This window comes from Stenella coeruleoalba, assembly GCF_951394435.1.
Source record: "Stenella coeruleoalba genome assembly, chromosome: 6".
NCBI classification, from domain to species: domain Eukaryota; kingdom Metazoa; phylum Chordata; class Mammalia; order Artiodactyla; family Delphinidae; genus Stenella; species Stenella coeruleoalba.
The window spans coordinates 85,910,057-85,935,416 of record NC_137151.1 but is presented as its reverse complement, the minus strand read 5'-3'; the positions used below and the strand labels follow the sequence as shown (position 1 = coordinate 85,935,416).

General features: G+C 35.7%; 1 protein-coding gene and 1 long non-coding RNA gene across 2 annotated transcripts in view; one reads left to right on the top strand and one right to left on the bottom strand.

Annotated features, from left to right (window-relative positions):
• The window catches only part of LOC307188126, a 92,145-nt gene extending 79,354 nt beyond the window's left edge, over positions 1–12,791 (bottom strand). Inside the window, exons 1-2 of the long non-coding RNA XR_013828809.1 lie at positions 12,669–12,791; positions 6,464–6,555 (exon numbers count right to left, since the gene is read on the bottom strand). This is a non-coding gene — a long non-coding RNA (uncharacterized lncRNA). The remainder of the gene's footprint in view (positions 1–6,463; positions 6,556–12,668) is intronic.
• TMEFF2 (transmembrane protein with EGF like and two follistatin like domains 2) overlaps positions 1–25,360 on the top strand; it is a gene marked incomplete at its 5' end in the record, with an annotated part of 247,076 nt that overhangs the window by 174,812 nt on the left and 46,904 nt on the right. Inside the window, 2 exons of the mRNA XM_079924864.1 lie at positions 20,024–20,172; positions 20,885–20,944. Of these exons, the coding sequence (XP_079780990.1) occupies positions 20,024–20,172; positions 20,885–20,944 (209 nt within the window). The remainder of the gene's footprint in view (positions 1–20,023; positions 20,173–20,884; positions 20,945–25,360) is intronic.

The following is a 25,360-nucleotide window of genomic DNA, read 5'->3' as shown; positions in this document are numbered from 1 at the left end:
TTTTAAGGTTAGTTGTCGGTGCCTAGGAGGCACCCAAGTGGGTGTGTCAAGTAGGCAGTTGGATTCTAGCGGTTGAATTCTAGTGGATGCTAGGCTAGAGAAACCAATTTGAGCTTGTCAGACTGAATAGAAGAGATTGCCTAGAGAAAGAGAGAAGAATGAGGAAATTAGGACTGAGCTTTGAAGAGCACCAACTTGTAGAGTGTGAGAGAGAAAGAGACATTAAATAGGCTGAGAAGGGGGAGCCAGAGAAGTCCAAGAGAAACCAGAAGTGAAAAGAAGCAAAGAACGGTCAACAGAGTGAATGCTCTAACAGCTGTAATCAGGTCACTCAGGCCTCATCATTTCTCCTCTGTATTGATACATGGCCTTTGAACTGATCTCCCTGCTTCCAGTCCCAGTCTCTCCAGTCCATTCCCATTACTCCTGTTACACTTCTGCTTCCATTCGTCAAAGCTCTCTGAGTCTTCACAGTAAAGTTCAATGTCCTCTTCTGCTTCCATTCTTCAAAGCTCTCTAAGCCTTCACAGTAAAGTTCAATGTCCTTAGCAGGTCCCAGATCTGCCTCAGGATCTGGCTCCACCTCTTCAGCCTCACTCTACTACTTTCCTGGCACACTGGGACCTCCAGGTCTACTAAGCCACCTGCAGCTCCTTGGCCAAGCCTTCATGTCTCTGTGCTTGGGCACAAACTCTTCCCTCTTGCTGGAAGATTTATTTGTCTCCCACACCTGTGCCCAACCATGTCCTACTCAACCTTCATTCCTTCTCTGCAAAACCTGGACACTCCACCATGCCCAAGCTCAGTTAATCTCAGCCCTGTCTCTGCCTCTAAATCAGTTGTGATTAATTTTTGTCCCTTGCTCTTCACTCTAGGTAGCGTCCTGTTCACCTTTGTATCCCCTAAACCAGTGCTTCCACACGTTAGATGTTCAGCACAAATCTACTGAATAAATGACTGAATGAATGAGTACACCAAAATTCTGCCTTTTGTAATTTCTTCAGAGCTTTTGGCCATGCTGCTTTATTGTTACTTATTTGGAAGATGTAATATTTAGAAATGCTAAAGAAAATATAACTTAGTTTCTTTCTTTCTCCCTCCAGTTGAGGAAAGCACCTTTTGGACTCTGAACCCCATTCATTGGCTGAAATAGAGGAATGTCCAATTTCACTGAACTTCTAATAACTAGCTTATAAAAGAACATAGGGGAAAGTATGAAAGGCTCTGAGATGGACTCACAGGATCCTAGGTATATTTCACTGATTGAGAGCAGGGTCTCAGGCTAGGAGTGAGAATCAGTGTTTCACAGTTCATGTCTCAGCTGATGAGTCATGGGATTAAAATGATATTAGTTATTTGATTGAGTGCCATATGCAGATAGTTTCCTAAGAATTTGGGGTTACCATGGTCAAACTGTAGTGTTCAAAGTGATTCCAAGAATAAATGAACCTTGACCAATATAATCTAATTATGAATTGTTAATAAACAAAGGTAGATATGTAATCACTAGGTAATTAGACTATGTTGAATTGAAATGAGTCATCCCATTCAGTTCCTTGTAGCCTGATACCTCTGTATATTTCTAGTAATTTTTTTCTACCAGAGTTAATTTAATCATATCTCAATTCATGGGATTCTGTCATGTTTGGTCCGTGCACAAGTTCTTTCTTATGATGTGGCCACCCCTCCAAAAATTGGTAGCATCATCATTATCCATTTAAAGTAGTCTTTAGAATTTATAAGTTAAAAGTGAGTATTTACCAGTGTGACTTAAGGTCTGGTATAGATATATTGGCTCATTTCTGTACAGTCCTTATATTTAGCGAACATTCATTTTCAGTGTCACGTCCTGTGAAACTTTTTATTCTCTCTGACCGCAAGCATACACTGCAGTTAGGTTAGGCTGACGTAGTGATTGCTTGAACTATGGCACTGTGTTATGGTATAGTGAGACAACACCAACATTTTGTGACACTGGCATTATGCTTCAAGGAAAAGAGAATGGACCCGAGTCTCTCAAGCTGACAGCTCTGGTTCCACTTTCCTGTATGTGATACCAAGTAAAAGGGTGTGTACCTTCTCATAGAAAGGAGACATCTTCTAAATGTCACACTTATTGTTCAAAAGGCTTGAGCTACTTAAGTGAACACCATTGTTTTCTGCATATACATTATTCTTTTAAAGATATCGTAGTCCTTTTATTTAGTGTTGATGGTTTGAATAAGATTCCTTCAAAGTGTATTATATTTAACAGGCTTGTGTTTCCTGCTATTTAAAAACATTACCAAAGGATGATCATTTTTTTAGCCTTTAAAAAATAGACTACAAATTGTGCGATTTAGCCACAGCTTTGGTCTTTAATCATAAATTCTTTCAAAGGGCACACATATTGAAGAATATGTAGCCAAGTGGAACAAGTTCAGAATTAGCATCTAAAACCCTGTAACTGTTTTAGTCCTTACCAGCCTGGCAAAGAAAGCATCAATGACAGCCTCGAGAATGCCATGCGACCATTTTAATGTCCCTCTGTCAACAAAAATATTCTAATGACAAGTCACAGCTATAAATTTTAGATTTTTTATAAATTATTTTTGTAGATAAAACTGTATAGAGCGACATATAGTCCAATCCCTAATACTAACTAACCACCACCCTAACGGCATGCTGTCTGCCCAGGCACAGCATATGTATTAAGAAAGCAAAAGAGCATTGCTGCCTACGAAATCTTGCTAAGCAAAGAGAGGTACTGTCTGCTTTGCACTTGCTTTCCTTATTACCCACACATACTGCAGAGCATACCCTCTGACTAGTAGTCTCCAGAAATCATAGTCAGAATAAAAACAATGCCTGGGAAAAGGCAAAACCTTTCACTTCAAAATGTATATGTAATATTTAACATGTCTACTGATTCCAATTCATGAGTTAGTAACAGCTGCATATAAGCCATAAATTGATATACATTTCCTCCTCGTTCTATGTAAATATCTGAATCTACAGAAAGCGCTTTCAACTGGTACAGGCCCATTTATTCAGTTTTCAGTAGCTGCTGCTGCATCTTTGAAATGAAATAGATCTGTTGATACAAGTATAATTGGAAGTTAGATCAGAATGATCAAATGATCAAATGACTTAAATTAGACACATAATGAATTGCCTAAAGATGAAGAAACTGCTTGATTGGCAAAGGCTTACAGCAGACAGTAACCTTCAATCATTTCCTACCTCTGCAGTAAACACTGACTCATAGTTTGAAGGAAAGGTGATATAAAGGATAGTAATATCAAAGGTTGGTACAAATTAAATAATCATTAAAAGAAACAACACTGATGGAGTTTTTGTTCAGAATAAGAAGATTCTGACAGACAGGAAGTCTAAATCATTTTGAGCATCCCAAGGAAAAAAAAAAAGAAGATAGAAGTGGTATAATATGGATTTCAGTGCCCAAAATGTACATAGATAATGAAAAGGCAAATTGTATGCACTGCATGTAGCCAGGGACTGTCAAACTGTGGGGGCCTTTACCATTCCTACTGATTATTGAACACTGATCCTTGGGACACGAAATTCATCATCATGTTTAAAATAACCTAGTCCATGTAACAGGGAGATGTGGTCTATTTTCTTTTCGGTAATTAAATACCAAAATGTCTAATAACTTGTACATGGTAAGCACTCCATTTATTCAGCAAATATTTGTTGCACATCCACTACGAGCTAAGCATTTAACAAAAATTAATAAATATTAATTTTACATAAGAATGAAGAAATGCTTTTCTTGAAAATTGAAGCAAAATAATATGAATCCATCAATTAACTATATAATTCAAATCAAAACTTTTGTCATGGGGGGTGGTGGTGGGATGAATTGGGAGATTGGGATTGACAGGTATACACTAATATGTATAAAATAGATAACTGATAAAAAAGATTTAAAAAACACTTTGTCTAAACTACTAAAATATAAACATATTTTAAGTCAGAAATTTATTCATTTATTTACTCATTTATTCAACATTTATTTAGTGTTTATTAGGTACCAGATATCGTTCTAGGCCTGAAGAATATAACAATGAACAGAACAGACTAAGCCGCTTTCCACATGTAGCATATATTGAAGTGGAGGAAACAGACAATTTAAAAAACTCAAGTATGTGATATAATGTCAGGATTCAGAAATAGAAGTGCTGATTTTGATAGGGTAGTCAGGGAAGGCTTCTCTGAAAAGGTCATATTTGAGTCACGCAAATATCTGATTTAAGAGCACTCCAGACAGAGGGAACAGTAAGTGAAAAATCCTGGGGCCACAAGCATATTTGGTGTGTCCTCAGAACAGTAAAAAGTCCAGTGTGGTTGGAGCATGGAAAGGGCGGACAAGACTGATTGATAGGAAATGAAATTGAATAGGTAGCCAAGGGCCAGATCATGTAGGGCCTCATAAACCATGGTGGGAACCATCGAATTTATCCTACGGCCCATGGGAAGACTTTGCTGGGTTTTGAGCAAGGAAATGATTTGATCTCGTTTACGTTTTTATTTATTTAACATCTTTATTGGAGTATAATTGCTTTACAATGGTGTGTTAGTTCCTGCTTTATAACAAAGTGAATCAGTTATACGTATACATATATCCCCATATCCCCTCCTTCTTGTGTCTCCCTCCCACTCTCCCTATCCCACCTCTCTAGGTGGTCACAAAGCACCACCGAGCTGATCTCCCTGTGCTATGCGACTGCTTCCCACATAAGCTCACTTTGTCCCAGCTTACCGTTTTGAAAGCATCACCCTGGCTATTCTGTGAACTGACTCTAGAGAGGCAGAGTAGAAACACAGAGAGCAGTTCAGAGGCTCGTTCATTTCCCTGGTGATCTGGAGTAGATGCACACTAATCTTTAGCTGTTTTTTAATTCCTAGCATCTTAGTGTCCTAACTCTGGATTAGCCTCTATTTCTTTTCTCTGTCAGAGGAGGGAATTTTTAATTTGCATGTACTTTTACTAATTTTTCTATACTCTGTCATTCCAATTTATATACTGATAATTTTTCTCAGTACAATATTTTAAATCTCTTATGATCCAAATTACTCTTTGATCTATATGAGTATGAATACAAAGCTAAAGTCACCCCAGTTCTTTCCAGATATAAATATATTTTTAATTATATTATTACTTTTGATTAGAACTTTACATTTAAAAAGTATTTTTCATATTAGAAAAACCCCAAATTTAAGAACAGACCAGTTCACTTATTTAGGGCTAGCATGTTATCAGGGAAAATAGAGCTTAAACTCCAATTCTTGTTCAGGGGCCCCCTGACTGATACAACATCTGGATGAGTAATGAAAGCATCCTGTATGGTTTGTTGGCACTGGTCTCTTTGGTGCCTTGATATGAGTCTGATAATGATCTCAGCAAGCCCCAAGTCTGCCTGGCTGACAGATGTCAAATCTTGGTAGATCATTTGGGAGCTAGAAAGGTGCAGAATACATGCTATTCAGTGGCATAAACAGAAGTTATCATCCAATGACTTTAAATTGTAATCAACTATAGGCTGATTTATTTAAATAGAATCTATGTTTTTTATATGCTCATTCATAGTGTGGAACATAAATGTACTTATTTTGAAAAAAATAAAAGATAATATGTGATAATAAGAAATATTGTTTTGAATTCAAAGAAATTATAATTTAGGTTGCTTAAGATAGAAGACTGGCAACTTATGAAATGGATGGGTAGAATGGGTAAGGATAAATTAAATCCCTAATATAGACTGTATGTAATATATAGTCACCATAAAGTTAAAAATATTGCCAAGTTTCAGATAATAACTTACGATAGCCCCAGTATTTGTTATAGTCAATAGCTTGTTGATTTTTCCTCTTAGAAAAGTTCAAAATAGTTTTTTTTTACAAAACATAATGTATTCCTGTAGTGGCCACATACTATTACTATTACTGAAAGAAAAGTCCACATTTGATTATGCAGCTTCAAAAGCCTTCTGAGATGAAGCCAAGAGCAGGACCATTTTGCACGGCCATGCTTAAGAATAGAAATGCTGATATCTTAATTAGAATAAAAAGAATAGCACTGTTAGCGAATAACTCTAGCATGAAAAAATAAATGAGAGCAAAAGAATTCAATGTGGCTTTATGCATGTTGCTACACGTACATTTATCTAAAATCTATAAATTGAGTTTGCTTCTACTATGTTTGAGAGTATAAGTAGATTCATTTCTCATTTCATGTATATTGTCTCTGCATATAAATACATCTTATAGACACTATATTAAAAACATGCTTTTCTACATTTTTATCAAGAATTTTGAACCTTCCCATGTTCTAAATAGCAAGCTTCTCTGCTAGATAGTAAGAGCTCCATGAATGGCAGGGGACTTTTTCCTAAGTACTGTTGACTGAAAAAAAATACACAACCTGAAAGTTGAGAATTATGTTATTCGGTGGCCTTACCGAGGACTGTAGCCCAGAATAAGCGTCTCAGATAGCTCTGAGGAACTGTTCCAGAGAGGCAAGTGAGGAGCCAGGAAATACAGGAGCTTTTGCTGAAAAAACAAACAAAAACACATGTTGAACATCAAAAGATTATGGCTAATCACACACGCAAAAAAACCCAGCCATCTCAAGTTAATGATTTTAGTGCCTTTTTATGTATGGGAAGATGCAAGAGTCTGGTATCATTGAAATTATTCTTTTGATATGCGTCTTAACTATCTAGGGCCAGTATGTTATTTTTCTCCATCCTGAATTCCACTCAGGGAGCACCAGTAGGGGCGGCTGCTGTGGCTGATAGCTTGATGGTGGGCAACATTAGTTGTTTATCGGAATGGCAGGCAACATTCTTTGTTTACTGAAATGGCAGGTAATATTTTTTGTCCACAGTACTTAGATTGTATACTTGGCTTAAATATTTGAAGAGAGAGAAAGCAATAAAAACATAGAGAAAAGTAAGGAAGAAGTGAAGGACAGAGATAACAAGGACTAGAAAAAATAGGAGTAGGAGTGAATGAACTTATTTTTAGCATTAATCAGTATGATGATATTCTTAGAATTTCCAAGAATGTGTAATATTTCTGGAAAATCAGATAAATAAGCTAATGGTTTCTGTATTTTGAAAATTATATAAAGTTAAAAATTATTAAAATCTACAGGACAATGCCAAATATCTCATCTTTAAAATAGAATATACTGGAGATGTTATCTGTTAACAGTTTCTTTTTTAAGCAAAAAAAAAAAAGGAAGAAAGAAAAAGAAAGAAACGTTAGTCTTGTACTTCCAAACACGGCAGAAAAAAACTCAATTTATAGATTTTAGATAAATATGCATGGCAAATAGTCTTTTTATCCAACTGATCAAAGCTTATTTGCAGTTGATTAATCAGGTGTAGGTGGAAAGGTAATATAGTGATGGCCAGCCTGGAATGGACATTAGACCAATTTAATACAAGATGAAGAATGAACTCTTCATGAGCACGGGAAGCAACAGAACCTGCTATGCACCAAATATCATATGAAGTTATTTTCATTTGTTCTCCACTCATACCCTCAGACAACCTTTAGAGGCAGGTATTATTATGAGCTAAGAGTTATTTTCCACATTTTATGAATCAGTCAACTAACTTGCAAAATTAATATTTTTAACTCAATGGCATATGATCCTGCAATCCCACTCCTGGGCATATATCCAGAGAAAACTATAATTCAAAAAGATACATGCGCTCCAATGTTCATTGCAGCACTGTTTACAATAGCCAAGACATGGAAGCAACTTAAATGTCCATTGACAGAAGAATGGATAAAGAAGATGTGGTACATATATACAATGGAATATTAGCCATAAAAAAAGAATGAAATAATGCCACTTGCAGCAACATGGATGGACCTAAAGATTATCATAGTAAGTGAAGTAAGTCAGAAAGAGAAAAACAAATACCATATGATATCACTTGTATATAGAATCTAAACTATGACACAAATGAACTTATCTACAAAACAGAAACAGACTCACAGAGAACAGACTTGTGGTTGCCAAGCAGGGGAAGGAAGGGATGGATTGGGAGTTTGGGATTAGAAGATACAAACTATTATATAAGGTCCTACTGTATAGCACAAGGAACTATATTCAGTATCCTATGATAAACCATAATGGAAAAGAATATGAAAAAGAATGTATATATATGTATAACTGAATCATTTGCTATACAACAGAAATTAACACAACTATACTTCAACTATACTTCAATAAAATAAATTTTTTAAAAAAGATTTTAACTCACGTCTGCTGTTCATTCAACAAGCATTTATTAGGTACAGCTAACCGGCTAAGACCCTAATAATATCCAAAGGTCCATGTTCTTTCCACTAAACTGTGGGGACATGTGACAGAGGACAGGATGGAGAGCAAGTGAGTAAGGCTATAGATGATTAAACAGCCAGCAACCTAGTAGAAGAAGCAGCAGTCCCAGGAAGGAAGCACTCTCAGATGACACACAGCATGGCTGGAGCCCTGGAGAGTTAGGAATCACTGAGTAACTCACCGATTAGAAGGACATTAAGGAACCATTGAAAAATCAGACAGGAATCCTCATTCATTCATTCAACAATTATATGTGGAATGTCTATTATGTGCAAATCACTGAGCTAGGGGCCAGGGAGGGCAGGGGAGAATGCCAAGTTCATTTAGTAGAGGTTTTAACAGAGAAGAAGCTACAAAAATGGGGAAGATGGTAGGAAAATGAGGATGTGCTGGATAAACAGAAGTAATAGGTAATATGAATGTAAGGAAATAAAGTATCAGAATTTTAGAACTGACCACCCTAGACATCATCTTATTTGGTCAGCTTGTCCTCCAATAACCTGCGGCCAGATACCCAGCAGCTAGAGAGGAAGAATGCCCAAACCAGAGTCCTGACTCCTGGTGTAAGTTCCCTTCAATGACCTGATCTGATTTGCAGAAGCCTCTAGGGCTCTGGGTTCCAAACAGGAGGCATATGTTGTCATTTCTAACATGAAACAGGGAGACATGAGTTTTAGGGAAGAAGAAAGATGTTTTATCATGCACACCGAGGAGAGAGTCAACAGAGGGAAGAGAAGAAGAAATGATATTGTTATGGAGGTAACTTCAGTGCAGTAAAGGATTTAGAAGTTCTCTTGCTACAAGTCACCATGGAAACCACCTGTTAAAATTCTACTCCTCCTTCAAGTTCTAGTTCAAGCATCATATTCTCCCTGAAACCTTTCAAGATCCTCCAGGTAGAAGTCATCGTTTCTCCTCAGTGCTCTCAAAACACATTGTTTATGCCAACTTTGATGACAGTTTTGTGGATACTATTTTTTCTCATTTCACTGTGATCTCTGTTGCCAGCTGGGATCACATGGGCCATCTTGGTGTCTGTGATATTTAGCCCAGTACCTGGCACCAAGTAGATGGTCAACTACACGAACGGGGTTAGACTGAATTCAGTGAGATCCCTGATAAATGAAAATGCATGTGCCTAGGAATGAAAGACAAACAAAAACACAAAAAAAGTGTGGTAGTAATAGTTGCAGACCCCCAAACACCTTTAACAAGAGGAACTTATCGGGAGTTCGCAGCAGGGAGGTATTCACACATCCTGTAACTTTTTACCTTTTAAAGCTTAATATGTTTGAGAAACTCTAAAGCATTCTTATTTCAAGGCAAAATGTTCAAACACTTCTACTTAAAGTCCTTCATCCCAAGGGTTTCGGAATAGCTCACGACTATTTCTGGCTGCCAACACTGCCATACAGCCCTGTTTCAGAGCATCAAAACTCACTGGCAACACTGCAGGAAGTCAATGAAGAACGCTGGCTTGGCCTGTAAACTAAAATGCCACCATGTGTTTGCAAGTTTAACATTTCAGTGGATGAACAAGTTAAGATGAGGAGAGAGAGAGAGAGAAGGACGGAAATGCCTCCCTTCATATAACAAACTCTACTTGAAAGTCACTTTTATATAGACATAAACAGTTGTTATTTACAAAGGCACATTTTAGTCTACTGGAATTTCTCCATGCTCATATTATTTTTTTCAAATGTGGTTTAAACAATTTAGAAATAGATTATCTAGATCTAAATCGATGCAAGAAATATTTACTAAGCTTGACATTTAAGCAAAATGTCAAATCTAATATTTTTATCTTTAATTATATTTTGAAACTATCAAAAATATAACATATGTGTATCCACCACCTAGTTTTAACAAACATTTTACCATATTTATTTTTGATCTTTTCTTAAGAGATATAACATTATGGATAAAGTTAAAGGCATCTTCCTTCCTTAATCATACTTCCTAACTTCTCTTTCCAGGATTGGTATATAACATCCTTATGAATATTTTAATCATATTTTTCATTATTCAAATAATGAAATTTATGATAGCATGTTATAATATGTATTAAATATTATTTTAAAAACAAATTTAAATTAAATTGACACCAAAATTAATAAGTGAAAGATAAAGGATGATATAATCATAAAGGGAGATTATTTGATACAAGTTTTAATTATGAATGTATTTAGTTCATGCCAGCATAACTTAATCAACACTTTATTTTTATACTCAATTATAACAGCATAAACTTTTGTGGACATCAGTCTGGAAAAAAAACATGTTATAAAAGCACCGAGAATTAATTTCATGAGGAAACGCTGCAAGTATACAAAGGTCACCTTATTTTCCTACCTTTATATCATAAGATCAATAAAACTGACTGAAACTTGTTGGATAGGTATTTTATTGTTCCCATTTATCACCCATCATTTATACACACACACACGCACACGCACACGCACGCGCACACACACACACACACACACACACACACACACTCTTACTCACTTACTGTTCTTAGCTCCCTGAGAGCCAAGGAGTAAAGGAAAACACATCAGGTCTTAAGGTGACATTACCTAATAAAAGGAGATATGCCATACCATCAAGTAACACTACCTTTTTTCTTTGAAAAGAATTATCATGAGTGTCCTTATAGGAAACTAAATAAAAATTAAACAGACAAATGAAAACCACCTGAACGATGTAGTGGACAGTGTTTTCAAACTAGCAATTTTACCACAATGCAGAGTTATTTTTCATCTACTGTTTCTCATATCTCATGGATAAAATCCTAGGGCATGATATGAAATTGCAGCTTTCTGGAAAATCTAAACTGTAATGATGTTCATGCATATTTACTCCTGAAAGTCCTTTGGCAAAGGAAAGCATACCAGAGGGCCAGTTTGTAAAATATCAACATGAAGCCACCCCACTGGCTGCAGTGGGTGTGGGAATCCCACAGCTGGTCCTAAAGGAAGGTGCTAAAACAGTCAACATGGATTGTGACAGAAAGGAGTGAGTGGGAATTCAGTCTATCACGTTATTCAAATGCGATTTTTTCATTATATTGTTTTTCCTTCGAATTTTTTATTCTGGGGTTTTCATGCTTTCTGACTCTGTTGTGTACTAAGACCCATCTAGTCAGAGCACCCATGCTTCTTAGTAATCAGAGTCACCCTTGGTTATTGAATATGTTTTCCAGCTTAATGACCAAGAGCATACACGTGATGCTAATGAGGGATTTTTGCTTCAAGATACTTTTAAAAATGTATATGAGTAAGAAGAATTGTTTACTCAGATTATTTTAAGATGTAAATGCAGCTGCTTCAAAAAGGAAAAAATAATCCTGAGAAAAATGCAACTGTGATACATGAAAATGGATCACGAGCTCAGTCCTGCTTCAACTACATCCTATATACTGAAGAGGGGTGTGGGAGCACTTGAGGCCTCGGAGGGAGCCTTGTTTGCTCTCTAAAGCAGTGGCACTAATCGTAGCTGCTGCCACAGTCCTCATCAATCAGTCCTGGAATCAGGCCAGGTGTATGTTAAAAATCCAAGGAATAATTCTCTAAACCACAATTAAGGGTGCTTACATGAGATCTACATCATGATAGAACCCTGTTTGCCTCTGTCCCAGTAGCGAAGAAAGAAAATTCTCCCTACCGGGAGAGGAAAAGATGCCTTCCTGAATCCCACATGCAGCTGCCACCCTGAGCCTGGCTGCTCTTCTCTAAAGTTTCCGATTTGGAACAGAACGCAGGTCAGGAAAAAAAAAGGAGGAAAGGGTAGAGCAGGAAATGCATAGGGGTGACATTTTTTACCTTAGTGCTTTGCTACAATATGCCTTAAGTATCAAGCCACTAAGCCCTATTGATTCTTCCTTCGAGTGACTGCCTCACTCTTGCGCTTTCCTTTGCTAGTCCTTCTAGCTGATGGTGATAGCCTGGTGACTAGTCCCCCTGCCCACACTCCACTACCAGCTAATCTTCCTAAAGCACCCCTTTCATCACGTTGACCTCCTCATCACCCTGTGCTCAGAAAGCTTTCTGGACTCCCCACTGACTAGAAGATAAAGGCCACTCTTTGGACTGGAATTGAGGCCCTTTATAATCTGTCTGTAGACTGCTGGACTCGGCCACTTTTATTGGGAAGAGTTCATTTCAATCAGACTGATTTATTCCTGTTCCCCAGCACCCGGTGCACTGTCTGCCTCCACACTTCCCCATGTCGTTTCTTCCATCACAATTCTGTTAAATCCTACCCATCTTTTGAGATAGTTCAGTTTCCATGGTTTCCTCCCTACCTTGTGAGCATTAAACCTGGGAGTCATGTGGAAGTTGGAGCTAAGTGCCTGGCACCAGGGGCCCCTCCAGACTTTCATCTCCTTTCTCACCACTCCTTCTTGGTTTTGCTTGATGAATCAGTCCTTCTGACTTCTCCACTATTGATGTTTCTCAATCAGTGCATTTAATCACCTGTTCCTGTCACCTGAAACCACACACATACCACCTGAAGCATGTGGAGGAATACGTGTCACTGAAGCATGTACATTAAACAAGAATATTAAACTCCTTATAGTGGAATAAAAGAGAAAGAGAAAAAGGGTGTGGCTGAGATTTGTCAGTAGGCTGTGCAAGCTATCTGCCTTAGAAAGAGCTAAGGAACTTGCTTAAAATGTTGATTCTGAGTCCCATCCCAGATGTATCGCGTCCGAATTTCTCATGGCAAATCTTACACACACTAAATTTGGAAAATCTCTTAGTCTTAGAGGGTAAGAAAGAGTATTTACTATGATCACAACTCATCACAGCTGCACATCAGAATCACATTTTGTAGCATTTTTGACAACTGCAGTTACCTTGGCCTCATACCAGACCTCCTAAGTGAGAATCCTTGTGTTGGCACCCAAGGTCAAAATATCCCACAAGAGGTTTTGCTCTGCATCCAGGATTGGAAACCACTAAGCCAAAAGTTAATGATGACCAACATTTATTAGGTAATTACAACTTCGAGAAATAGTGTTAAGCAGTTTATGTACATTTATAAACGATTTTCATAGGTTTGGAGAAGTTAAATAACTAGTCCAGTGCCATACAACTAGTAAGTGATCAAGCCTCAGTTAAACACAGGTCTATTTGATACAAAACTCCGAACTCTAATCTCACTCCCATCTACCTTTATTATTTGAGACATTATTTTAATACATGGCCGTCGGTCTCTTTCCCTGGAATCGTTCCTCCTGCTAAATATGTGATTCTGGTTTTGAAAGTTCTGACATCACCTAGGGGAAGGGTTCCTCAGCTTAGTTTCCCTTCGTTCACACACCCATTGACTGGCTATCTGTAGTTCTAGACATTTTCTCAATCCTTTCCATCTAACAAGCCAATTTCTATGCTTTAATCCTTATAAAAAGATAGATATTAATAGCAACTGAACTTTTTCCATGTACAAGAGAAGCCTGGTCCCCCTCACTGTAATCCTAGGTTACATGTCTGGAGAAGGGCATTGCTCCTTCCTCTTAGGTTTTGAAACAAAAAGGACTGCCGTTCTCAAATTAAAAAAAAAAAAAATTATTGGCCCAAGCTTACATATGTCACCTGAGTAACAATATGGTAGACTTCCTCACCTTACCTCTCAGTCAACACTCTTCCACCCTTTGTATAGAGGGTTTAACTTTTCAATGAATTTTCACATCTCTTACCATATTTTTTCCCCACAACTCAGTCGTTCCTGAATTGTAGCTTCTTTACAGGTAAAATATTTATAATCAAATTCCATCAAAAGGAGTGACATGAAAATTAATGAGTAAATGGATTTAAAGTATCACAGGAGTCTTGAGTGAAAGGTACACACTGTTTTTACTGTTACTACTATAATGCAGCTCACCCATGACAGTTCTGACGGAGAACACTGACAGCAGCTCTGACCTCATTTACTGGTCAGGCCAGAAGGGGTCTGCATCGTAACCTCAGAGACAGACAAGCTCCAGGGAAACAAACCAGTCAAGGTCCAAAACAACCCCGAAACCACCGTCACTGCCATGCAACTGAGTGCTTTAAAACTGATTAGGAATGTTGTATGGTCAAAATTCTGAATGGACATCAGATCAAGAACCTTGGGAGAGGAATAAGTGACAGGCATGTTTGATAGATGAAACAAAATCTAGTGAAATTAGAGGGCAGCCACAAACCAGACACATGAATAAGTAATTTGCTACCTGGAAGCGTCTGCATCCTCACACTCTGGTGGATGACAAGACATTCTTAAATACACGGGAAAGGCTTATTTAACTCATTTCAGAACATTCTTGGAAGAGGCATTTCAAGAGAGGCAGGGAATTGAATTAATGTCAAATCCTCCAAAATATTCATGAAATAATTATAAATGTATGTGAGTTTTACTTCCTATAATTTAGATTCTTCGCTCCATCAAGCGGTCTTTTAAGCTTATTGGATATTTCTCTTCTTTCTTACAATTCAGAGAGCTAAAGTTTTCAGTCAATGCTAATTTTCTCTGAAGGATTTTCAGAGGGGAGTATTTCCACATAGAGACCCCTGAAATTATTATTTTCAAGTAGGGCTGATTCTTTCTCTTTGTAGCCTAGAAGAAAAGAGATCTATGTAATCGCAGTGTCAAAGTGTCAAAAGACTGAGATAGGTTGAAAAAAAGAAGAAAAGAAAAGAAAACACAAAAAACCTTCAAGGCATCCATGCAGTTCTCAGCCTTACAAATCCTTGGCTCACATAAAATACTTGTGACATGCTGTAATTAACTAGTTACTCCTCTCAGAATGAATAATAATGCAATTATTTGCCAAAAGCAGGGAAGAAGGGATAGTTTCTGTTTTTAAAAATGTTCGCCTTTCATTTCTGTAGAAAGCAAAACCCTGGATTAGTTTACATAAGCTGTGAAAGCACAGAGTAACCTGCATTCTCACTATTACACTATATGATAATTCTGTCACCTTTTTATCAGAGCCTTATACTTTTCAATGGTTTGAAACAGTACTAAACTGACAAGTCAGGACCACATTCAAATTGTATTGGTTCTTAAAAACAGCACCCAAATACCACAGAATGTAAGTAGTAACCTGGCTGGTGAAAACATTTTTGTATTTGGACTGCTATGCCATTGAGGAGGCTAAGGGCTAGCGAGGGCTCTGTTTCCTTTGTCTGTGCAGACACAAATAAAAGGAGGAAGGTGAACCTTAGTTCTTCAAGGTCCTTCTCCTTCCTTACAGATGCCATGTGCCAAGTAACACAAAGTTAGGTGAGAGTTTATCTGAATATATCACTGGTTCTCTCGCCTATGTGTTAATATCTAGACAATGACTGTTTTCTTTAAATTTTTCCAACTCCATCCTGTCACAATTTCAGTAATCCATTCAGCAAGCATTTATTAAAGCCTTGCTGTGATGCACCGTACTAGGTACCAGGAATTCAAAGGTAAAAAAGACACATCGCCCTTGAGAAGGTTGCAGGAAAGTAAAAATATGAACTAGACAGCAGGCACATTAACAATGGAGTAAATGCCACCAGGGAGCCCCCTCTCCACACACACATACACAAATTCATCCACTGATATAAAGACACAAAACCCTGCTGCCCGATGAATATGAACTTCCAAAATATTTTAAAAGTTTTGAAGCAGAGACTTTGGTTTTGTGCTAAAACATAACAAGTTTGTAATTTCAGTAGAGTCAGTTGGAGTGTGTTTGTATGTGTATGTGTGTCTGTCTGTGTGTGTTTTTATGTGGAGCCAACTTTATATAGAGTTTCATTAAGGATAAAATGTTCTGAACAATTGATGCCTTACATAAACAGATTAATTTAACATGTATCTGTTACTCATTGTAATACCAAGTGTTAGTTCAGAATTTTTTAAAACTAATATTCTCTGATATATCCTCATGACCCTATGATACTAAAAAGCCTGGATCACTTGTTTGGGAAGACAGAGACTGAGTCAATGTTATTTAAATTCATAAAATCATGATAAATATTCCAAAAGTAGACACAGCCTTGTTTTTTCAAGCCCTATTCACCCAAAGCATTCGTTTAATTAGTTAATAGTAGGCATTTGGCTCTTTCTTGTTTTTCATTGTACTGAACAGTATGTAAGACAGTGCAGGCTTTGGCATCAGACTGCCTATATTCGAAATTAGGTTCTTCCGCATACAAGCTGTGTGACTTCTCCAAGTCTACATATTCTTATCTGTAAGATGGAGAGGGTAAAAGTAACTACCTCATAGAGATAGAAGGATGAAAGAAGTAATAACATATAAAGCACATAACACTAGGACAGGCACTATCATTAAATAAGCTAGTATAATTATCCTCAAATTCAATTGAATATTCATTTGATCTCAGTGAGGACATTTAATATTTGCCAAGAAAATTATTTAGCTACCCTATGTCTATTTCTAAGGCAGTAGAGTGATGAGAATTTATATTAATTTTATCCTTTCTTTGAAAATATAAAATCATGTTTCTGTATTCATTCGTTTCATTTATGTATGTATTGAAACCACAGTTACTGAAAGTTTAGTGTGTGAAAGGTATTGGGCGGGACAGGGAACATAAAGATGATTTAGCCACTACTGATAAAAATCAAGACAGACTTAACAGTTTGAGATCATGGTCCTGAAATCTTGCATGGTTTTCTAATGAATTAAGCCTAATAAACTTAGGTACAAAAAATATATAGTAAGTAACGATCATATAATCAGAGTTCATTGGTCTTTCATAAAAGTAGAAATGGTAGGTCTTTGTAAGCCAGTCCCAACATTTCCCTTTCCCTAAGCTACATAGTTTTAAAGCCATTTCAGCAATCAATGAAGCTTTTTCCACTTATTCAAAGAAAGAAAAACATTCTTCACAGACTTCCAATTTCCAATTGTTGCTGAAATTCATGAGCAAATTTATTATACTCATGCATTTATTTAATATACGCAAGGCTCAAAGAGGAGGGAGGAAGGAGAAGGTATGATAACACTATACAGTAGAGAAAAAGATAATTATAACCCATGCTTTCCTAAAGCTTATAGCCCAGCAAAACTCCATCTTACTTTCACCTCAAAGAATCTAGGTCCTCCTTTTGAGATGAGAATAGAAATGCCAAATGTCTACACTTTTATCTTAGGCATTTCCTGAAAGGCTTTATTTGAGGCAGTAAGAATGAGGAATTGCCAAAGGGGAAACAAACCTTGAAAGGAGACACCTGAATGAGCAATGCTAGAAAAGGAAAGGGAAGAAGATGTCGGCATCAAAAAGTCTGTGGGACTAAGATCAGATCAGTCAAACTAAAAAAAAAAAAAAGCCAACTGGAAAAGGAAGATCTTGTAAGATATCCTGAACGATTGTTTAATTTGGTGCTATGGCTTAATTAAGTGAATTCTTCACTGAAACGTTGAATCTGGCCAGTTCAATTCAATCAAATTTCCTCTTTCCATCTCTATTCTCATTTCACCATTTTGTTATGATTATCAAATGGACTTCTGAATTGCCAGTCATTTTTTGTCAAGATTATATATGGCATACATCCCTGAATTTCTTTGTGTTCAATTTGGAGAAACCTGAAAAGCCCTTGATATCTTACATAGTTTACTCCAGATGGACAGAGGTTCTCACATACCTTCCTCTCTGTTCTGCTGCTGCTAACAGATAATTATTTCAGTATCTTTCAAGGAGATAGTCTCTAGAGTCTAACACAACAACAGTCAAAACCTAAACTGTCTTCAACATAAATGAAGCTGTCTTTTTAAAAGTACAAAAAAAGTCAGTCCCTTCCCCTCTTTATTTACTACAAATGGTTAAGGGGAACAAGCCTGAGCTACAAGTCACTTCTCCAAATCCTTTATGAAAAGGACCAAAAGCTCTCTGAACATGTAGGAGCTCCTGATCTCAGATTTTTCAGACGCCAAGAGTCAGCCATGGAAGCAATGTCACGATCCCAGTAGCTGTCATCGTGTAGCGCCATCACGGCCAAGGTAGGAACACCACTCTCAATGACTTAAGCATGTAGGGATGCTTACCATCTGTCTTGTTTGTATCTAAGTAAGTGAAATATTAAAAATAACCAAGTGTCCCTAAAGCAGTTCTCTTACCAAAAAAATATTAAATGAATGAGTACAGTATCTGCCAACACTTTTAACAGAGATCTAGGTAATTCTGATACAGATGGTTTAAAGACTATGCTCTGAGAAGCACTGATGTGTAGACAAGCCCTCTCGCACTCAGCCAACAAACCGATCAAGCAGTGATTCCTAGGAAGTGAGTCTGGTGCCAGGCTGACTGCTTAAGAATACAGAATCCTAGGCTTTTCCCCTAGACTTACGGAGGCCCAGAAGCCTGCTTATAAATAGCTGTGTTTACATTTTTCCGGGAAACATACACAGCCTGCAGTAAGAGGAAAGGGGTTGTATTTTACTTGAACACATCTGTGGGGGGTCCTTGTTCCACAATTTACTAGCTCTCTGACATTATGTAATATCACTGGACTGAAAAATGGCTGTTTTGAAGATTAAAGAAAGCAATGCATGTTTAGAACCCAGCATGTAGTCAGCAGCTTGTTTTTGTTATCACTATATCCTATGCTCAGCTCCAAGTAGATATACAAAACTAAAATGTGTGATTCATCACTTCAAGAAGCATATCATCTATTTAGAAAATAGAAATATTAATAAAAATTTTAAATGGGTTTATATTCTAAGGCACTAACATATTTGCACACATAAACACGATATTCTGAGTGACAAAGTAGATTGTAAAATACAGAGAATTATAAGGACATAGGAAAAATCATAAGAAGCTTGCTTTAAATGTCTAATTCTCTTAATTCAGGTGACCTAATTTTCATTAATTCACCAAATTTTTATTTCTATTAGTAAAAATATTAAAATCATGAGCGATAATCAACTAATAATCATTTAAAACTGAAAATAGAAAGAGAGTATGTATCTGGGAAAGGGCTCCATGGGATAGACTTCAAGGGGCCCATGAAACCCCTAAAATATTATGCAGAGTTGTTTATATGAATATAGGTATTTCTGAGGAGAGATCCATACCTTTTACTTGATTCTCAAAGGGTTTGGTTATCTCCTCAAAACGTTAAGGACCACTGAAGATTCCTGTTTAGCACATCTTATGTGTATCCTCCTATATGCTGAAGAAATTTAACTCCTGATTGTATTCCAAATAATCTCCGTGTGTACTTTCTCTTAAATGTTCTCTGAATCATTTCCTCAAGCTTTCACCATTCAAATATCCTGAGAAAAGAAGTAACACAGCAAGATTTCATTTAAGGAAATTGTAAAGCAGAGTTTCATGGCTACTTCAGCTTATTCAAATTCTGCAGGCATCAGCACGGAAGTTTCTGTACATGTTTTAAAAGTTCCAGTGGCAGAGATTAACTGATGATTATTTTCTGAGTTTTCCCTTTTTATTTTTTATCCATTGCTCAGTCTTTTGAATTATTTTTGATTTGTTCTGTTTCTTTTCACCTCAGGTAGAAGAGTGAAGGAACTTCCCCTGGAAGGATAAAATTCAATTTTGCCAACTTGCATTTTGCCAACCTAGCAATTCTTCCACTTTGTGTTTTATTTATAATGTGGTAACAACACTACTGATGTCACACATTTTTATTTCTCTCTTCCTTTAGGTGTGTGTGCAACATTGACTGTTCTCAAACCAACTTCAATCCCCTCTGTGCTTCTGATGGGAAATCTTATGATAATGCCTGTCAAATCAAAGAAGCATCATGTCAGAAACAGGAGAAAATCGAAGTCATGTCGTTGGGTCGATGTCAAGGTAATGTTCACACCAAAATTAATTTTAAAGAATGTCTTTAGTCTTTGTGTAGAAATGAAAAGTGGAGATAACTCCTTATTAGGCAGCAGCTTCATTTTTGAAAGACAATTCTGACTTACAATGGGCAGTAAATTTTACTGCAGCAATTGTGGTGATTATAGGAGTTTGAGGGCCTATTGGCAACAGTCCATATTTTTTTCTATATAATGGGACTGTATCTTCACAGTGCCATCAACCCAGAGGTCAATATTCAGAAGATAGCAGACATACTCCTTGCACAGGGAAAAAAGAAAGTGAAAATCATTTTTAGCAAAGAATCTAAAGATTATTAGACAACCTTGAAATCAAAAGCAAATCACACCACTTTTAGGTATTAACTCAACAGAAATATTTCAAGTACGTTTTTATAAGCAGTATGTACTGGAATGTTCTATTTTGTTTCTTGTTCAGAAACAAACATCTTTTTTGTTTTTGATTGGTTATTCTTTTACCCAACTTATCTCAGTTATAACTGTGAACCTTCTCCTTGCCCTAAACCTTAGAAAGCCTATATCCTTCTATTATTCACTCTCGAACAGGTATTGACCTTGTAAATCTGCTTCGTATAAAGATTGCTTAGAAATATAGTTGAAAATTCCTTAATTGTAGTGAAGATACTGTTAGAAGGATATCTAGGAAACAGGTAATCTTTATTGTTAATTTTTTAACACAGATAACACAACTACAGCTACTAAATCTGAAGATGGGCATTATGCAAGAACAGATTATACAGGTACGTAATATTTTCTACTACAAAATATGAGCACTGCTATTAAAGAGTTCTGGGGAACCACTGTTTACCATTGATCCTAAGATGATCTTGCAAGACTTTTGACATGTGCTAGTCTTCTCTTGCTTAGTTCAAATTTTCAATAGACAAGACTGAATTTTTGTCGAAGCAAATAAGACACTTTTTTTTTTTGCCACAGTTAAAGCAATTGTCAAAAATGTCAGTAAGATATAATTAACTTGTTTTGACAGTGCAAACGGTACAAACGACAAAACATTTATCAAATTAATGGGCATCAATGGAAATTAATGCAATTTTTGGCAGTATATTATAATTAATGCAAATGTTCTTGTTTGAATTTTTATAAAAGTCAACAATAAAAAAGTTTAGAAAGAAAGGACATCTATAAATAGTAATACAGGCTGTCTATTTTGATGCAAAGTTAAAAAGGTATAGGTAATTTATTTTAAAAAAATTCTTTATTTAGAAACTAAAATGCAAAATTATACAGAGTAAAATTATACTCTGACACATGCAAAATTATAAAGCATTTAATGTAGACATGTAAATCTTATTTAGCAATTACAGAATATTATTTTGAGGAATATTTTTACCTAATATAGTTTTCCTGAGTGAGAAATAACTTGTGGGTATTCAAATAAGATTTTAACAGATTCTTAAATTTCATAGAAATTTAGGATAAAAAATATAATATAATAAAAATAAATTATTGAGGTTGATAATGATAAGCAGTTTTTTTTAAAAAAAGCAGTTTTCCATTTAGCTATTAAACATTTATAACTAGATTTATGGCTAATATTCAATCAAAAAATGCTTATCTTTTCAAATATGGATTACTATTCACTCTTTCTGAAATTACACTTCCTTTAACACTATTTCTGCCATTATATTTATACACATGATAAATCTTGATGAAACTTTTTAAAGTTAGTCAATCAGATGTTTTACTCATAGATACCTCAAACATTTCAGAATTTGGAAATAACAAAAGGATTCTTTTTTTTAATTTTCCATTTTTATCTTAATGATTTTCAACAATGTAAATAAAATTTTCATGTGCTAGAAGTCTACAATTATCATGGACAATGATACATGAAAACACATTAGCTCTACGTAGATATTGTATAGCTGTTCCCAAAGGGTCCAGGAGAGATATTAATAGGTGTTCCTTGAAAAGAAGAGTCCATGGTCAGTAGGTTTGGGAAGAGTCCAGATAAACAAATGAATTTTTTACCCAAAACTCTTCATGGCTCTTATATGCACTGTAAAATTTTTAAGAGATGTGTACCTTTTATTTATTTAATGTTTTTTATGTTTTATTGTACAGAATTTCTAATACATAAAAAATACACACAAATGTAGGCTGTATAGTAAAATGAACCCCCATGTACTCATCACTCAAACTGAGTAACATCAACCCATGGCTAACCTAGCCTCATCCCCACACCCATCTTTCTCCACTTTCAAAATATGTGGAAATAAATACTTCAGCTTGCATCTCTAAAAGATTAATCCTTTTTAAATAAAATTGTCATTATCACACCTAAAATAATTATGAATAATTCCTAATAACACATAGCTTTTATCAAACTTATTCGATGAATAGCACATTTTTTGTGGCACATTTTTCATTACTAGTGTCACCAAGAATGCACTTTGGAATATGCTGATCTACAGGAAAATATTAAAAGTGATAAAAGATAATAATGAAAAATTGAGGTCTGAAGCTAATAGCATATATTTGAAATTTTAAATGATATAAAAGTTAAATTCTATATTTTACTAAAAATAGTAACTATATATTGGCATTTTAAGTCACTACCTGACATATTTAATTTTACTGTAGCCTAAAATATTTGGAAATTTTATAATGATCTCACTTTTATACAAGGAGTAACTTAACACACTGCACTTAAAATACATTTATACCTGTTTTGCAAAGTAATTCATTTTGAAAAAAATCTTCAAAAATGTAACATATTGTGAATATCTTCTCCATTGAGCTCACAGCAGAATCAAACATCTCCCTGAGAATTCTGTCCCTGAAACAAAGAACTCTTCAAGTTGATTAGCATCAATGTGCAAATATATTTGCATTTATAAAATTGCACCAATAAATACAATGGAGTTTGCTATTCTCTCTATATTATGCATACTGCATATTAACGGTTTGTCCATTTTCAGAGAGTTTGGGGAGCTGAACTCTTATTCCAAAAAATATTTTATATTTGAGTTTGGTTTCAAACAGATCATCTCTGATCTTCAGTGTCGATGCTTTTAATTGACATTGTTTCCTATCTTAGGTCTTTATTGAACGTGAGAATGTGTTTTTAAATACATGTGCAAATGAAAACTATCTAGACACTCAGTGTTGTCCAAGATGTTCTAATTTGACATCAGATTTATCTAGTAGATCCCAAAGAAAAACCTCTGAGATAAAAGTAAAGTTTAAAAATACATGTTTGTTGAAATCCAAATTTAAGACAGGAACAAAGATAATGTCAATTGAAGCTTGCAATTTCTAATTAAACATTGATTGCACACTTTAAAATTCCCCTGGATTTAATTTATATGTCTGTCTTCATCGATGATCTTATTAAAATACAATATATACCCTTTTTTAGACATTATTTAAATAACAGTCAGGTCCCTCAGCATTTCCAGGCTTCTAGTAGTATTTGCATTTCCCGAATTTTGGGACTCAAACTTTGGAAAAAAGTAAAAGGAACCAAATGGAGACTCAGTATGTCATTGTCCTCTTAATTTCTGTTCCACATGCTCAAAACTCCCCAAGGAGGGAAAATAGGAACTAGAACTTCATGGTTTCTAGAAGTTTGCTATGTGCTCACAGCTAATTTAATGTCAGTCACTTCCCTCATTGAACAAACATTCATGCGCTCTCCCACCACAGGGAGGTACAGATCTTAAAGCACTCTCATTTTTCCCCTAACATGTCCTTAATACTATAGTTGTTAAACTTTTGGCTTCCCCCCCCCCGCCCTTTTTTTCCTTTGAGCCTACCTTGCAGCTATTAATACAAGAACATATATTTCTGATTACAAAAATGGAAACATACTTTAAAGAAAGCTTAAATCTAAAAATAAATATGCTGTGTCTCATTTTTTTATATCACTTTAGAGAGACTCCAAGTAAGGACAAGCAGGGGCTAATTTACAAAAAAATAAATGCAAACTAAGAGAGCCACGCCCCTAACATGATTAGGGCTTGACTGAACTTATGCAGCGCTGTGAATTCCATGAACCTCATAGGCACATAACTGAAGTGGACGCTAGGAAACCAAAGAATTTGCCAAATCATCCCTGCCAGCATTACTTTCCAATTGTGTCTGACTTTGGTCTCTATTTTGCCCTCTCTCCTTTAATGAGACCCAAGGCATTAGTGAGTCCTGAATCAAGAGCTTTGGATCTCTTTGTTTCAAGGCAGACAAGGATCCCTGTCTGATAAGCTAAACAAGCCACTTAATGCTATTCTCCCTTCATCAGTCTAAGACGGGCTTAGATTTAGGTCTTTCTCTTCACTCACAGAAAGGTTCAGAGAACACAATTTTATAAAACCACAAAGCTAAGGTTTTCAGGGATTTCCATTGTTTCAAAATGCTAATATTAAACTTTCCTTCTGGAAGTTTTTAAATAGAAAATGTTTTATACCTCTTGAAATTTGCAACATTTTCTTTAAAAAAAAAAATATATATATATATATATATATACACACACACACACATATATTCCCTCATGTCTTATAATGAAAAAAAAAATGAAGTGCAACTCTTTTGTTTTTCTTCATCTGGTATGTGTATTTTCTGATTGGGTTGCTTTTCTGTCTAAAAGTCTGGTCATGCTTCACAAAAGTGGCTATATTTTTTTCTGATAAAAATATACTTAATTTTATAAGTTATTAGATGTAAGAAAAAACCAAACAAGCAAAACAGTCATGTAAACTAGTCTGTGTTTTATCATCTAGAAAATAAAATGTATTTTTAAATGCCATTCTGTACCAGTTTCCAAAAGTATTTGCAGAGACTTATAATTAAAATATATTCAACAAAATTTTTTAAAGAGAAATTGAAAACATAAAAGCAGAACTGTTGAGGAAAATAAACATATTAGCAACATAGACTATTATCGTTACTGCATTTAGCCCTAAGCGTTCTTGCAACCAATATAAAAAGAGAAATTATGATTGAATCAATTCATTCAACAAATATTTTCAGAGTCCTTGCCATACACACTCTGCTGTCCTGGGCTTTACAAAGGTGGATATATCAACCGAGATCTCTGCTAAAATGGAACTTAGGTCTTTTATTGTCTGATAAAAATAAATAATCAGTTCAGAGACCAAAGACAAAGTTTCTCCAGAACTAAATTCTAAAGGAAATAT